Here is a 17,643-nt window from a genome sequence, read left to right as displayed (position 1 = left end):
CTCCCCCATGCCCCTGGCCACTCCTCCCCCCTCCCCGGAACGCCTCCCCCACACCCCCAGCCACGCCCCCACCTCCCATTTCACAGCCCGGCGGTCCCCTGTGGAACCCAGGCTCCTGCCGCGCGCCAGCCCAACTCTGGCCAGTGCTGGGCTAGCTCTGGCGGGAGCCTGGCGGTAAGCCCCGCAAACGTGCCTAATGGCACGATTGCGACTGAGGTCCGCGGCACGCTCATATTCATGTCCCAAATCTACTAGGACCTTATGCCACCAGAACAAGTGTTCTAGCAACATAAGGTCTTTTACAGCTATCACAAAACACAACACACCATTCAGCATGGCCTGGCAGCTGCAGCAAGCAGTCAGAGGATGCCCACCTGCAGCAGTAAGTCAGTGCAGGGGGTGGAAGAGAGATGGGGAATGGGGCAGGGAGAAACAATGAGGACATGGGGCTGGGGAGGAGGGCAGACTGAGAAGGGGGTAAAATTGTTGGCAGTGGCACCATTAATATCCTATCCCTCTTCCCAGCCTCAGTCCTCAAATCCAGGCCCACTGATGCAGATCCAAGTACACCAGTGTTTCTCAACCAGTGGTATGGGTGCCACCAGTGGTACTTGAGGTGGTATCTGGTGGTAGTCACAGGACCCCTGGACACCTACTACCTGGCAGAAAGGCCAGGAACATGATGCAACAAACAGCGGTAAGAGGCTCCAAAGCATGCTTTTCTGTGCTTGAAAAAGCCTTCCCATCCACGCAGAGCCTCTTGGAGTTTGTCATGTCACATCTGGCTTCCCAACCTAGAAGTTACTGGCAGTGATGTCATCACCAGTTACTTCTGGTGGTCCTTCGAACAGGTGGGCCATATGAAGTGGTGTGGCAGAGAACAAATGTTGAGAAACACTGAAGTACACCCATGGGCCAGCGTGGGCTTACCCTGGGTCAAGGGAACAAATGTTCCCTTTGTTCACAATGAGATACAGGGGTAAACAGGCTGCTGTGAGATATAGAAACCTGGACTATAGAAAGCTGGACTAGATGGACCCTGGACCTGATTCAGTAGGGCTCTTCTTATGTTCTTATTTTAGAAATACCTTAGCTTACTAAACCTTTTTTTGTTTTAATAAGGGCCAGAGTGCCACTTCCTGTCCTAGCTGTGCATGTGCCAACTCCAGTTCATGGGACAAAGCAGATGATGATGATTTGAAGCTGGTCAATATTCCAGTAACTACCCCAGAGAATTTATACTTAATGGGTAAGTGAGAGGTTTTTTTAATGTACTTATATCATTCCTGCTATTACTTTAAAATGTTTTCAAATAAAGAAGAAACCAATGCCTTCTTTCAAGTTATGAGAATGCTTCACTGTATATTTGAAAGGTAGACTTTGGGGCTAAGGACTCTGAGGCCAATGTAGCAGAATGCACAGAGCACAGTCCAACAGAATCTTCCCAGTCCAGTGGCAATCTAGCAGCATCCCCACATCTGTCCTTGGATGGGTCCAATGCAGATCTCAATATCCCCCTCCATTCTCTCCATGTTCCTCCAGCAGAGTCCCAGCATTCCGTCCTCTGTGTTCTATGCTCCTTCTGGGGCTACTTTTTATTCGTGCAGGTCCCTTGTTGTCCAAAATGGGGCTCAGGTGTGAGCCACCTCTTTAGTCCATGCAGTGTCCCATCATCATAATACCCCTTCAGTCCATGTCCATCAAAGTCTTCATTGGCCTTAATTGAGTACAGCTGTGGACACTAGCCTTGCCCTTCCCAGAGCTGTCAACCAGCTGTCAAAACATGGGAATCACTGTCAACACCATATCATCTGCCCGGTGATCTCCTGATCTTCCATTCCATCAGTGTCTGCCCCTATTGAACAAGTACACTTCAGAAAGGTGTCTGTACAGCAAATGGCTCCAAGCACTTGAGCCAGCACACTCAAATCAAGGCAATGCATAAACTTAATGGAAAATGATGTTTGTTAATAACATTTCTTTCAGGAATGGAACTATTTGAAGAGGCATTGCGGCGATGGGAACAGGCACTGACCTTTCGTAACAGACAAGTTGAAGATGAAGCAAATTGTAGCTCCATCAAACTTGGAGCAGGTGATGCTATTGCAGAAGAAAGTGTAGAAGTGAGTGAATGGTGGTGGACATTTGCTGTTCTTCACATCACTGTGCATTGATTCTGAATAACTTCCAAAGTGTACTGCAGCTTCCAGTGAAGAAGCTAAAATTTAGACTCTAGATTTAGACTCTAGAAAGAAGAGTCTTCATCTGTTTGACACTGAAAAATAGACCACGTGGTATGCAAACTGTGACAAATTAACTAACCCCACCCAAATTCAGGTTTATTTTACAAATACCTCAGTGCTATTCATGTTAACAAAATTTAAGCATACATGGAAGAGCTTATGAGGTTTTTTTTGTTCTTGTTGGTATGCTTTAAAATATACATATACATATACATATATATAATATATATATTTAAATATCTATACTGATGTTCTTGGTAACATGGTTTATGCATCTCATCCTAAACGTTGCCCAGTTATCCCCCACAGAACATGCATGACACAGATCTAGGAAGAAAAACAGAACCATGATTTATTTGGAATCACAAGCAACAATTGGCAAATTCAGCTGGTCCTGACTTGATTCCACCCCTTTAGTGCAGGCAGTTAACCTATCTGAACCTTCCATTGGGTGAACTTCCATGGCTCAGAAGCTGACTTCAGGTTCTTTGTCATCAACCCCTAGAAATGAAGGGCACAATCCAAACCAGGTCCACTCAGGAAGTAGGTCCTATTGTATTCAATGGGACTTACTCCCAGGAAAGTGAGGTTAGGACTGCAGCCAAGGTCAAGGAAGCTGAATTGAGCCATGTAACCAACTAAGGGCCCAATCCTATCCAACTTTCGAATGCAGGTGCAGTTGAAATGCAGCCTTGAGAAAAGGAAACAGATGTTCCCTGACTTGGAGGAGGCCTACATGATTGCCCCCCCCCACAAGATGCAGCACATGCCCCATTGTCACAGCTGCACCAGCACTGGAAAATTGAATAGGATTGGGCCCTAAGGTGGGTGTCCCAATTCCATCCCAGGGTCAAGCCAGGCTGAACCCCAATACGGGTAGCTTCTGAGTGGAGTCCCAAGTAAGAGTGCATCTAATTGCTTCTTTAGTTTACCTAAAGAGAGAACTTGACCTCTTGCTGTTACTATAGCATTTATTTTTTTTACACAAGTTGTTCCACTTCATAGTGAAATGCTGTTATTATCTGACTTTCTTACTTCTGTTTGTTTTTTCTTTGTAATAAACTTACTTGCATTTTGACCAAGCTGTGCTTAAGTGCTGGATCCTGCTGTCTTTGCATGTGGTGCTGTATAAATAATGAATAATCAAAGTACTCTTGCTGATCCTTGTACATCCCAGAATCTCCATTAGTGGCTTAAAATATTAGTAATGAAGGAATCAATTTCCATAATACGTCTTCTGTCTGCACTGCAGGACATCATTAGTGCCGAATTCATTCATAAGCTTGAGTCTTTGCTTCAAAGAGCTTATCGCCTTCAAGAGGAGTTTGAAGCCTCTCTTGGTGTAGCTGACCCAGCTTCTTTTGCTAATGACATTGGTGAGTGTTCCTGTTTTTACATTTGCATTTTTTCTTGAAAGTGTACACCACTCGATCCGTGGCAATGAAAGGCAGAAACTGGACATTGAGAAATTACTTCGATTTTGACTTTTTCCTCTTGCATGAATGCCCAGTTCCCCTTAGCTGGTTTAATTTCCATGGATAGCAGTTCACATGTTGCATGTGAAATTATTCACTTTCTGTCTGCTGACATATTTAAATTTGTAGGAAAATGTATAGAACGTTAAGCTTTTAGAGACATGCAACAGTGCAGGCACACCTGCATTGGCATCTGGACACATCTAGAAGCCTCTGCCTTGTTCTCGTTAAGTAGAAACCGCAGACCTCTGACTCATTGCTTAGTATTGTAAACAAGATAAGAGAATAGAAAACCCCAGCCTGTTGTGTATTGTTTAAGAGGGATTAAAAGCCAGAGAAGTCTGAATCCCAGCAGCCTTCCTTCTGCATCTCGCTTCTATACATGTCTGTCATTTTATTCTTTGCTCTGGCCTCTATGTCTCACCAAGCAGTCCTTGAATCCCAGGGTCTCGGACTGCTTCCCAAGTAGCATTGCTACACTGCTACAAAATTGAATTTCATTTAGAGCCCCTGATCAAGTGGGTGATACCTGATGGGCATTGGAATGTTGCCAATAATCTTTGGTACAAAAGTTGAATCCCCAGTTTTGTTTTGGGCCTGGTTTGAATGTTGGGCATCCTGGCTGCTCTTGCATTGGGCTGACAAGTGTGATAGCACTGTATGAGATGAGAAAGCAAGGGAGAAGGGAATGTGTTTTTCGTATATGGTGCAATACAGAGATAGTAAAAAAAGATGTGACTTTTCTGGTTAATGTTAACCTCTGTTTATAACATTTCTCAGCTTTCCCTTAAGGAGTAGTATTATATTCCCTCAGGAATATGGAAAACAATCACAGAACAAATGCTGACAGGGATGGGAGTTTTACTTGCAACAAGCATGCTCTTGGTAAACAAGCTAGCCAGTCTGCCAGAACAGAGACCAGTTATGGCTGGGCAAGTAGCTTGTTGGACACAACGCCTAGGCATCTGTGTGCAGGTGGGATAATACCATGATACAACCGGCCTTTTTGCAAAGTTGATTTGTGTTGCAGTGGTATTTCAAAATTTGTAGACACTTGCACAACAAAGGAGGTAGTCCATTCACGGCAGTCTGTTACAAGGAATCATTCTGTCTGCCAGAGACTGAGCAGAGTCAACTCTAGAACACTGTGCTTTCATAGTTCTATTCTGTAGTACCTAGAAAAAACAAGGTTGCATGGAGATTTCATATTTGGGTGTAGTGATAATCATGAGATGAAAATAATGTGCCTAATTATTTGGGCTTGACCTCGCACCATTGCCTGCCATTGAGCTTGACCTTTGAGCCATTGCTTATGGCTATGAAGATAAATTTAATACACAGATGGTTTCAAGACATGAAGGCTTGGAATTGGGAAACAGAGCCTATTGTAAGAAGATCAAATGCTGTGATATGTCAGGTTAATTGCTTTCTTGTTGCATAAACTTTCATGAAAGGTAGTGATGTAAGGTATTGACCAAGATGCACTGCGAACCAGGAAGTTTGTGGTTTGACTCTACATTGGTCATTAATTCAGTGGCCTTAGGCAAGATATTTAGCCCTTTTCACTCCATCTGAAAATTGATTATTTACTGCTATAAAAGTGCAAAGTTATTTATTTAAAAAATAATATTTATATCTTCATAAGTTACAGAAATGCTAGAATGTGCCAAAAGATTGCCAAATTGTTTCTCTTTCAAAACACTTAAAAACAGCAGAGGGCAGTACTGCATAATCTGAGTCATGGCATCAGGCATGGAAGCTGACTGCCAATATTATTGCACTGTACACCCCCCCCCCCCCCAGAATTAAGTAATGCAAAGTGCTATATCTGGTGCCAAGCAGACTTAGTGGTCAGGTTTTGTTCCTGCAGAGTGCTTGTGTATTTTAATATAAAGTCAACCTCAGAACTTGATTGACACTCCTAGTTTTTGTAAATACTGTATTAAAGTTAAGAGACAGAAGATGATTTTCCACCATAGCCTGCCACTATGACACTATGGGCACAGTCCTATCCTGCACTGTGACAGGCAAGCCAATAGGCTTGCACTGTATCCAGTGCAGGATAGGTGCCCAAAGCAGCTCAGCCAGAGGTAAGGGGAAATTTTTCCCCTTACCTCTGGGTAAGCCATCCTTACATGTATGGGTCACCTTGGACTTGTGCCACCTTCTCAGGTGGCACAAATCCAAGGAGAGCAGAGCAGCTTGAAGTTGCTCTGAACTCCCCGGGAATGAGGGCTGGGATCCAGCATAAGTGCCAGTTCCCAGCACTACCTTCTGCTCCCCACCTGCCTGCCCCCGGGACCACCCACTACCCACCCTCCCCACGCCCCGGAACACCTCCCTCCCACCTCCTCCCTGCCCACACCAGAGTCTTGTGTCGTCTGAGCTTGGTCAGGCGTGGAGGCTTATTCCAGCTTCTGCAAGCTGGCACACCTCCACATGCCGGCCTAACCAACTCACAAGGAGGTGCAAATGTGCCTTACGGCATGTTTGTGACCCTCCTGGGTCGGCACAAGGGTCATACGCTGGCCCAACTGCAGCTCAGGATTACGCTGCACTTGATACAGGCAAGCTTGCCTCCAAGAGCACATTAAACTATCTTGGTGTATTAAGCGATCTGAAATTCCTCAAAATTGGTCTAGCAAAGAGATAGTGGATTGTAGCTTTAAGGTATATATTACAAACTCTCACATCAAAACATGACATTTATCAACCTTCTTTGTTCTAACTAGTTTACAAGTTAGAAAATACGAATGCCACCAGAGGTCAGTACTCCAAATCTTATTTCTGATGACATCTTAAGTGTACTTTTCAGTGACGGGCTAGTTAAATTTAGTTAGTTTTCTGGCACATTGTTTGAACACCTGTCACTGTAGCTCAGTACACAGAAAGGGGCTTAGATGTCATTTCTGATTCTAGCAAACATATATATATATATCGGCTTATCAGCCGTTGATATATCAGCTTATCAGCTGTTGGATGTCAATTTCCTTTTTCATTCTTCTTTCCTGTAGTCAGTCAGCTTCTATAGTTTTCCAGGACTTAAAAGAACCATCTCATTCAGATTGTTTCTAAGAAGTTTCATTGCTTTGAGCTTTGGAAAAGGCGATAAGTTAACATTCTGTTTGCCTCCATTTTTGTTCTCTGCACAATTCTTAAAATTAAGGGGAAATCTTTGAAAGCTTATTCTTAAACTAAATTTGTTCTAATGGAGAATTTCCTGGATGCTCTTGTCAAGTAGATACTGCCCTTGGGTGACTGGCATGTAACATTCTGAAATATGGCTCAGGCCTTTTAAAAATAATTTTATATATCTTGCGGACATGCTAAGTTCAGTACTGATTGAACTCCTGTCAGTCACTGAGAGCCCAATCCTGAGCTTGGTGCACCAGCACTGGCTAGTGCTGGGCAATCGCCTGGCCTCTGCCTTGCGGAAGTCTCATGGACCGCCAAGCAGCGGAGAGAAAAGCTCTGGGGTGCGGGGTGTGGGGGGAGGTGGGGAGAAGGCGTTCCAGGGATGGGTGAGGTGGGGGGAGGGTGGGGAGAAGGTAGGGAGGAGGTATGATGGGAAGGCGGGGAAGGGGCAGGGGGAGGCGTGCCAGGGGGAGGGAGCTGGGGAGGGAGGGAAACGGGAACGCCTGACACAGAGGCTTTTTCCTCAGCGGTGAATTGAGTAGCCCCATTGCAGGGCTTTACAAAACGTCCCCTTCTCCTGGGGTGCTGCCTTCGGCTGCCTTGGATGTGTAGTATGCGGCGGTGGCCATTTTTGGTGCAGCTGCAGCCACATGCCCGGACAGCTCAGGATAGGACTGAGTTGGACAGCTCAGGATAGGACTCAGGACTGAGTTGGACAGCTCAGGATAGGACTGAGGATTCTCATGCCAGAACCTTCCTGTATGCTTCCTTTGCCAGAGTAAATAATAAAAAATAAAAAGGTGATATATGAATGTCCACCTGCAGAGCCCCACACCATTATGCAGTAAATAAGTGCTGGTTTAAGTAAAAGGAATGTTTGCTTTTGCCTTGTTCCGTTAGGCTCCATGAAGGAGAACTAGTAGTGAGTAACTTTTATACAATTGTGGCCGTGATTTTATTGCAGGTTTCTTTGTGGCCTCCTTTTGCATTACACTAGAATCAAGATTTATAAAAGGTCTCCTGTGAATTTTCTTATTATGTTGTAATCTCTTAGTAACTGGGATTGGGTTCATCTTTTAAAAACTGAAGGGGAGGGCTGTGTTTTTCTGAAATGCTTTTCTAGCTCCACTGTTCCTTTCTTGTACACAGTACACAGTATTTCGAATGTGACCACACTATATACAAGAGCAATATAATATTAGTAGTCTTATTCTTAATCCCATATGGTATGGGAGTTCATTGTTCAAAGACAAAAGTTCTAAAGCCCACAAATATGCTTAATAAACAGTAAAGGCTTGATTTAATGGAACTTGATTTAACAGTCTTCGGAAAAAATGGATGTTTTCTGCTTCATTAAAAACTAGTTATATATATCGTGGACATGCAAGTCACTGACTTCATGCATTAATTGATACCCCTCTCTCCCTATTAGTTAAATTGAAATTTCATTATACCTCCAAACTTCAGTAATGGGGCTGTTCTGGGGATGTTTTGTGCGCTCTGTCAGGTGAAATTTGAGGCTTGTATTATCCTGTAATCTGGGATATGTTTCTCTTGTATTAAGATACCTTAAAAATCCTTTATGGAGGAACACAGGGCCCCACAGCTTCAACTTCCTCTACCTATTCTACTACATTTTTCTAACCACAGGATTTGTAGTTAGTTACAGAATAGGAGGCAAGAGTTGGCAACAGTTTCCTGGGACTGCTAAGAAGCTGAATTCTGCCAAAAGCAATACAACCACAGACACAATAATGGTAGGACAGTTTGGCAGAAGGAGCTGCAAGCTCAGTAATTTGATGATTGCACTGGGACGTGAAGGTAAAACAGTATTTTAAGGCCTCCAGATTTTCCTGAATATTCTCCTGGAGGACCAGTGTGCCAAATTGAGAGGTCTTGTAATGAACAGACTGGGGGGGGGGGAAGGGAGGGACTGGCGAGGATGTGAATTCTACAGATAGAGAACGAGAACTCATACAATGTGATCCTGAGGAATAACTTTTGCTATGGTTGTGCAAAGGAAATGTACACAAAAGGGCAGAAGGGAAGGGCAGTGCCTTTCTGATGCATTTTTTGTTAAACTTTTCTATTTCGAAAGGAAAACACTGAGTTCTGCTTTTCTAAGAAATACAAGGAAAGTTCAAAGACGAAATGACACACCGGTCACTGAAGCTGCAATCCCACACTGTCCTGGGAGTAAGCCCCACTGAGCACACTAAGACTTATTTCTGAGCAGACATGCACTGTAAGACTGAAAAAAAAATCATAGACAACAGCTATATGTGTGCAGTATGTGATCAAGAAGAAATATTTGATCTTGGCTTATGGAGTGTGAAAAGAATCTGTTGAACAGAATGGGAGGGGAATTGATGTCCTTTGCCCTCCCCCTTTTAGGATTTTCCTCTAATAATTGTTGGGGTACTGATTCTCATTAGTGTTTGTTTACATTATGAACAAGAAGCGGTATTTCCTACTGCACCAGTAAATTCTTTCACAAACTACCCTATCCATTCCCCCACAATTGGCACCAACATAGCCACACTGATGGAGCACACGTTGCATTCACTGGTGGGAGGGGGACCGGGCAGCCAGCAATACATAAGTAAAAATATTTTTTACTTACCCTCCCTGGTAGGTCACCAAATCACCTACTAGTCTCCTTGGACCTATGCCAGCCATCTTGCTGGCATACATCCAAGGAGAGAAAGGGAGCGGAGCACTAGTGCTGCCATGATCTACCCTTTCGTCCCTGAACCTGAATGGGGTTGCACTTCTCTGAAGTTCTACAACTTGGGGGTTTCTCCTGGATTTGCAGCTGCTCCTGGATGCCCAGGTAGCAGCTGTGGCCTGGGGGGCCTTTGTCCAACTTTGGCTGGTATGCCGGTTGTGGATGTATCTGGATTGCTCAGGCCTTGCCATGGTGATCCATGCATTGAATTATGGCATTCAATTATTGGGGGGGGGGGGGTGAACGACTTTTCTCTGAAAAAAACAATATGAACAAGAGCATCCCTTATCTACCTCCACATCAACCAAAGAATCAACTCTTGAAATTTTGTCATAAGTGGTATGTCACGTCACTAAAACAATTATATATGAAAATAATCCAGAAAACAAGGTACTGATTATTATTATATATGGTTAGTCTGTGGCACAGTTCATCCATTCTGGACAGCCATATTTTTGAAACTTTGAGAACTACTGAGACTTTTCTTTAGTGTGCTGACTGTATATTTTTGCTCCTTGAGAAGTGTGTGGATTGTGCTGATACCTTGAGAGGTACAGAAGTAAGTTATAATTAGAGTTGGGTGAAAACAGAGATAAAATAAAAACCCATGAACACCACTTTCTGCACTTCTAACTTTGGAAAACACCAAAATCAATAACAAAAAATTCACTCACCACAAGTTATAATTAAATTGGTACTGTCTCTTTTTATCACAACACAATTTTGCAGTTCTCAAGCTATGAATCACTTAATATCATTGCCATTTGTCTAATTCAGCACATGTGGTTTGTTCCTCCGAACCCATGTGCTTCAGTTGTCCTTGAAGGCACTGGCATTAGTCACATGCTAAGATGGTCATATGAGTTAGGACTTGAAAGATGACACTTCCTTCCAACCCCCTGCACCATAAATGAAAGAGTAGTGTAGTATCACACACTTCCTATGAATGCTTCCTTTTGCAGAAGTTGAGAAGATTACCTATCATCACATATATAACGACAAGAAACTTAAGCTATTTTATTCACAAAACACATATAAATGACTTCCTAAGGCTTCCAAATATTGTTCTTGATTTAGTTAAGACATCAAGAACAATATTTGTAGCTCTGTAAGTTTTATGACTGACAAAGGTGATTTGCAGTAAAATTAGTTTGTTGCTTCTTTTAGGTTCAGGCCTCAGAATGGAGTTTTGCTAACCAGACTTCTAAAAGTTATGCCTTAGGACAATGGTTCTCACATATTTAGCACTGGGACCCACTTTTTAGAATTAGATTCTGTTGGGACCCACTAGAAGTGATGTCATGACCAAAAGTGACATCATCAAGCAGGAAAATTTTTAACAATCCTAGGCTGCAATCCTACCCATACTTACCAGGAGTAAGTCCCATTGACTATCATTGTTAAAAGAATATACATAGGAGCTTGTTAAAAGTACAGGTCTGTAACATTTTCCCAAATGCAGTCACATACCATGGTAGCATCATGTCTAATATATTAAAAATAAAATATTGAAATGAATGGGGACCAACATGAGATTGGCTCATGACCCACCTAGTGGGTCCTGACCCACAGTTCAAGAAACACTGCCTTAGGAGGTTCTTGACATGAATTTTGTGAATAAAATGCTTAAGATTCTTGTAGCTGTATCAGTCTCCCAACTTTAAATGTGTAAACCAAATGAAGTAGAATTTATTAGGTTCAAGACAAATGGGATGTCTAAGGGTCCAATCCTCTTGGGCCCTATCGCCGGCACTGAACGCCAGTGCTGGAGCTAGGTGTCATAAATGTGCCGTAAGGGACATTTATGGCACCCTCAGAGTAGGGAGCGCCAGGCCAGCACCAGTTGGTGCTGGGCCGAGCGCCAGGTGGAGGATGCCGTGGGAGTGCCTGAAGGTAGGTCGCACCAAAGGGAGTGATGTGGGGTGTAGCTGGTGCAGATTTGAGAAGCTCCATTACTGGAAACAAGGAAAGCTCTCTTCCCCTGAGGAGACCTCCAGCAGCTTCCCAGCACCCATAGTATACAGTAGTCACAATTTTGGCACCACCACTGTTCCTCCAGGTGCTGGGAACCATAGGATTGGGCTGCCCCATAGCTGTTAGTTGCTTCCATAGATACAGTGGTTTGGTATACCATCTAAGAATAATACAGTAGTAAAATATCAACAATCACTAATTGGTCTCAAAACTTGATGCTGCAAGACAGATGTAGGTAACAGTCTCTCAACTTTTTTTTTTTAATGTGAAAAACGTCTGTGGAAGGTTGAAACCTTGAAGAATTGTATATGTTGGGGGAGCGGCTTAATGGTTTTTCTATGTACATTTTTCTTCCCCAATTTGCTCCCCTGCACAAACTGCTATTCCCACCTGTGTATAGAGAAGAGAGGACCTACAATAAAAAAGTAAGTAGATCTTATAGTACCCAGCATTTTGGAAAATTCATGTACCATTGCTTAGTGTTTTGCCTCCACAGACTTCAGTAACAGGCTGTTACTGTTAAGGCTACTGCTGTGAAGGTTTTCCTCTGGTGCCAAAGTTGTTGTTTCATTTGCCTCAGCAGATGCTTTGATGCACTGATCTTCAGGATACAATCATTTATTCTGTCTCCCTTTTGTTCGTGAACATACTATGATATTAGAGCAACTCTGCCAGTAGCTAGGAAGGAAGGCTTGCAGTTGTAAAAGGTAAAGATTAAAAAAAAACCTGAAGGCTACATCTGTTTATGCTTATCTGTTTCGAGATCCAAATTCAATGGCAAGTAGGAAATAGTAAAGTGGAGTCTTAATGGGACTAGACTAAACAACTGAGTGCAAATAAGCTCTTAAAAATTTTATTTGTCTTGTCTTTCTACCCAAAACTGATAGTGAATGGAGTGTTTGTTTATCCAAGTGTTAAATCTTACAATAACATTATTGGAACTAGTTCAATTCATATTTTTTATCTCTTCCTACCTTCAAACTAATGACACTTTCAAAAAGACACAGCAACTGCCTAAAATGAGTTGTAGTCTGGGATTTCAAGCTAAATAGACAGGACTGATTCATGTGTCTGCTTTCTTCCAGCAAGCAGCAAGTTTTGCTGTACTGCAGTTTGTTACATTAATCGTATATGTCAGTATATCCTGGGCTGGCATGCTGTGGCCCAGAAGGATAGATACACAGCATCAGACTGTGCATCTGATTTTTCTCTTACCACTAACCATACAGGTCTCAGAAGATTGGCACAAGAGTTACTCAGTGAGAATGGTTGGCAGTATTTGTGCTATATCTTTTCCCCTACCCTCACCTTTAACAATAAGGAATTCTTGATCTCAGTCACACAGGAAGGACCCTATAGAATCATACTGTCCAAAGATCCACCTAGTACAGCATCACTCTTACCACAGTGGCCAGCCAGGTGCCTATGAGAAGCTCAGAGGCTAGGTTTGAACTGGAGTCAATAGCCCTCTCTTGCTGTTGATCCCCAGCAGCTGGTATTCAGTGGCATACTGCCCTTGAAAATGGGTAGTGATCATTATCTAAAGCTTTTCAATCTTATGAGAGTTCAGAAAAGGATTTGGGAATTCTCTGAATTAAGCGACTGAGAGGATTTGTTAGCTGTACTGCTTATGGGGCTATACCTTTGAATTGCATCCTTGATGTGTAGTCAGTTTTTACATTAAGGGATGTAGGACGAAGGTCTATATTTTTGTGTTTCATTCTCTTTTTGGTTATAAAGTCCTGTGTTTCTCAGAGTCAAATCTTATGGAATTTACTTACTGCTGGGTCAAATCTTATGGAATCAAAGTCCATAAATCAAATCTTATGGAATTTACATTATTGCTGCTTCTCAAATGGGAAGAAGTGAATAAAATGTCTGATTTATTCACATTCTGTACAGTAGGAAGAAGGAACACAGTAATCAGTATGCCTTTATTTCTCATTTAATTGTATTGGTTTCCTAAGATTGCAGCAAATAGATTGTTTTTAGCATTTTCATTTTTAAATTATATGATCGTGATTGATCATCACCCACTCTTCCTACATGCATGTTGCAGAGCAAGAAAGCTGCCTGTGTTTCTTCCTTCTATGTTGGGTGGATTTTCATTTTTAATCCACTAAAGTAGTGTGTCTGTTCTTTTCCTGGACAGCCCTTTTCTGTGAGCCTCAGGGCTTTGCTTCAGTCCAGGAGGTGGCAGGCAGGAGGTGACATGAACTTTCAACATAGTCTGGAGAAGATTGGGTATGGCCTGGCATCTTGCCTAGAGTGATGCTGTGCCAAAGCAGACTGGCTGCTGACAACAGGTGGACTGGAAACAGTGATCTGGCTGACTGTTTTGATTGTAATAAAGGCTGCAAAGAGTGGGCATTTTCTAAAGAAAGCCATGACATTCCTGAATGGTGTACAAGTAGCAGAGAGACTCGTTGGTTTAGTATATTTCCCAAGATTGCTCTGCATGTAGTCTCTGTATGTTCCTTCATAGAATGGTGGGCAAAGATCTTAAAGTGAAGCATAAATAAAAGAAAAGCATGTTAATTCTAGAGAAGAAAATCCACTCAAGCAATGGATAGCATATCTGAAACAAAGTTTCTTTGCTTAATGGAAGTGTTGAATAAATGCCAATCCGATGGGCCTTTAGTACTGGTGCTGAACTCCAGCACCGGTACTAGGTGTCGTCAGCATTCTGTAAAACCTGTTTATGGCACAGTGGGAGGAGGGAATGCCATTGCCAAGCCAGCGCCGGTTAGTGCTGCGCCCAGCACCAGAAGGACACCTCCCAGAGCAAGGTAACAACTCTGGGAAGTGGGGCCATTCCCGGGTATGAAGAGTGCAGGGCAGGGGGATGAACCAGCCTGGGAGTGGGGTGGGAGCAGTGGATGAGTACTCTGCCAGATCCTATCCTCTTTGTCGGGCTGCAAAGCCCAACACAGAGGTTCTGAAATCTACACCGGCAAAATAGCTGGTGCTGACATGAGAAGTCCCATTGCGGTGCTTGGAGCTTTCCTCAGAGGAAAGGGACAAAAGTCCCCTTCCCTCTGAGGAGACCCCCAGAGGCTTTTGCAGGACAGCAGGATACAGTGGTCATCATTTTGGCACCACTGTATCTGGCGACCCCACCAGGGGTAGGATTGGGCTGTAAAAGTGTTCCATGACAAATGCTGTAGATTTTATAGAAAACAGATAAAGAATATTCTTGGAATACTTGGTGACTACATTAAGTTCCGTTTAGATGTATTGATGATACCTTAGCTAGTACTATGTTGTTTCTACTTGTACAAAGCTATATGAATGATTAGGAGGACAGAGGAGAATAATTTCTCTACTCTTTTGTTTGTTAACCTTGGTCTCTCTGTTCCGGGATGCCTGTGAGAATCAAGTAGTTTTGTAAATCCTCAAAAACAGTCATCTAAAGTATGAAATTTTATTTTTTTAATAAGCGAACAGACAGTTGTCAGTCTGCAGTAAATCAGAATTTAGGGAAGGGGAGCACTCCTATATTTAAAGGTTTGATCCTTGAATCCTTCCCAAAATGCTAGAGTTTCTTTCTGTAGGCTATGTTTCTCAACAATTACTTTAAAAAAAACTTTTAAAAAATTAGTATATTGTAGCTGTTCCCATCTTTAAATTAAAAAAAAAAATCTTATTTTTGATTTAGAAATAATTGCCAAATTGGGATACTTTGCCATTTGAAGACGAGGAAAACTGAAGTATTGTGGCTTCTAAAATAAGTACCTTCAAAGTATATAAGCTAACAGTATTTCAGACTCCTGGGACTGGCTGCTTGGGCGGCTGGGTGGATCAAGCAGCTGTGCATTCCTAGAGTCTTGATTGTGCTGGTGTCTCCTATCTAAAGCTGTCCAGAACACTTATACAGTATACATTTGTATGGGTATGTGTGTGGCCTATACAAAGTATACTGTAATGAAGTGTTTCCTACACAGCGCTTGTCACTGTACATTTGGCTAAGGAGTTATTTATTGTAGATGAGAAGTGACAGTTGTAGATGCTTTAAAAAATTATTAGTTAAGCCTATTTTGTGTCTTTGGGTCTAGTGCTTGAACTTTGCCAAAGGATTGCCACAATTATGTCATTCATTGAGTTAACTCTCTACCCAGCTAGTTTCTATTTAACCTCCTTGCATTTTTCTAACACTGTTGGCAAACTGAAGCTGACTTCTAATTTTTTGAAAAATAGATGATGGGTTAGAATATTCAGAATTATAGCTCCTGCCAAAAATAAACATATGAACTGAACTGAAAGCAATCAGCTAGGAATAAAATAGCTTGTAACCTCTCTTGATATCCTTTGGCTTGATACCTACAATCCTTTGGAATAGGAGTACTCCAACTTTTTGGACTTTGGAGCCCTTTACACTTCTAAACTTTATTGTGTTGCCCCAAAGAAATTTTGTTTATATGGGTTCTATCAATCGATGCCTACCTCATTAGAATTTAACCCCTGGCTTGGGCATTAAAACTAATGCATAGGCATTATAACGTATTGGGTTGGGGCTTACAGAACAAATGTTTTGGGAAGAGCTGGCTTACGGAACAATCCGTGGGGCTTATGTGTAAGCTACTGTACTTGCTATGCTCCCTAGGAAGAAAAGCAGTGGAAACGCTGTGTGTGTGCAGTTCAACCCCTGACTTAGGCATTCAAACCAAGGCTGCAAACCTCCACACTTACCTGGGAGTAAGCCTCATTGACTAGAATGGTACTCAGTATACATGGATAGGATTGGGCTGTTAGGCATTAAACTATATTGGGTCAGGGCTTACCTAATAAATGTTTTGGGAAGAACAGGCTTATAGAACAAACTGCAGGGCTTACATGTAAGCTGCTTGTTACAGGGCTTGCTTCCATGTAAGCACAACTTGACTGCAGTCTCTGTTGTTCATGAAGATCGCTCAAGCCTCAGCAGATTCCTCCTGCCTAACCAAGGCATTGAAAGAGGGCGGATTTTAGCACGTGTGGGGTGGGCTCTGCAGGGTGCTTGTGATTGGTGTTTTATTGGTTTCTGCTGGTCTCCTTGCTAGAGGAGGTTGTTTCCTTTTTGTGTCACTCTTGTAACTGGTGGCAGCTCCTGCCTGCTGTCTTTTGCAACATTCCTTCCCCCTCCACGTGGACCCAAGGAACAGAAGGTTAGAGCAGGAAAGAGCATTGTGGTACTGTGCTTGCGGAGCCCTTGAAGGGGTCTTACAGGGTTTCCCAGAGTTTGAGGAAACCCTGCTTTGGAAGTTTGTGCTGTTTGGCCCTAGTCAATACTCTAAGCCAGCCATTTTCAACCACTGTGCCATGGCACACTGGTGTGCCACAAATGGTCTGCAGGTGTGCCACAGGAATTTGGGGAGGGTCATTTATTAGTTGGGCCATTAGGGAATGTGAGCCCCCACCAACAGCAGGGTGTGCCTTGTCAATTGCCAAAAGACTGATGGTGTGCCTTGAGAATTTTAGTACCTTGTCAGTGTGCCACAAGGTGAAAAAGGTTGAAAGCACTGTCCTAAGCACTAAGAGATCAGAAGTGCACTGGAAATTAATGCAAGTAGCATATGATTTGTTTAATAATGGACAGGGCAGCAGTCTGTGTGAATGGTGAATATTTTATATAGTTTATGTGCTATGGATTATAAAATAGACAATAACAGGACCGTTCAATCCTAGTGTGTTTTGGAGAAAAAAGTAATGTTTCACTAGAGAAAATAAATGTTTTGGCACTAAATTGGCTAACAAAAACCACCTAGGTGCTATTTTACTAGTATTAAGGGTAGGGGTTGAGGACACACCCTCAGGGCAATAATAGTCTGGAATAAAGCTGTATTCCAGAATATTTTGAGAGTCTATGGAACAATATGCTACAGTAAAGTAACTTTTGAAGCCCCTTGTGGAGGTTCACTGCAGCAGTGCAGAGTGGTTGCCCTTGCACCAAAGTGTTAGGTTTCGATGTGGAAGACTCCAGTTCAGATTCTTACTTGGTCCTGAAGCTCAGTGATTGTGAAAATAAAATGAAAGGAGGCCGTAACCTGCCTTGAACCTTGAGCTAAGACAGGAAAGAACATCCATGGCAAACCAGTACATTTTAATGAAT

General features: G+C 42.7%; 1 protein-coding gene across 2 annotated transcripts in view; it reads left to right on the top strand.

The window, feature by feature from the left end:
* The window catches only part of MIGA1 (mitoguardin 1), a 47,152-nt gene that overhangs the window by 11,172 nt on the left and 18,337 nt on the right, over positions 1-17,643 (top strand). For both annotated transcript variants that reach the window (XM_066624304.1, XM_066624303.1), the window contains 3 exons: positions 1,123-1,249; positions 1,987-2,123; positions 3,496-3,619. In XM_066624304.1, coding sequence (XP_066480401.1) covers positions 1,123-1,249; positions 1,987-2,123; positions 3,496-3,619 — 388 coding nt within the window. The remainder of the gene's footprint in view (positions 1-1,122; positions 1,250-1,986; positions 2,124-3,495; positions 3,620-17,643) is intronic.

This window comes from Tiliqua scincoides, chromosome 4 (genome assembly GCF_035046505.1).
Source record: "Tiliqua scincoides isolate rTilSci1 chromosome 4, rTilSci1.hap2, whole genome shotgun sequence".
In the NCBI taxonomy this organism is placed as follows: Eukaryota; Metazoa; Chordata; class Lepidosauria; order Squamata; family Scincidae; genus Tiliqua; species Tiliqua scincoides.
The sequence above is the reverse complement of the archived record's forward strand: the minus strand, read 5'-3'. Positions and strand labels throughout refer to the sequence as shown.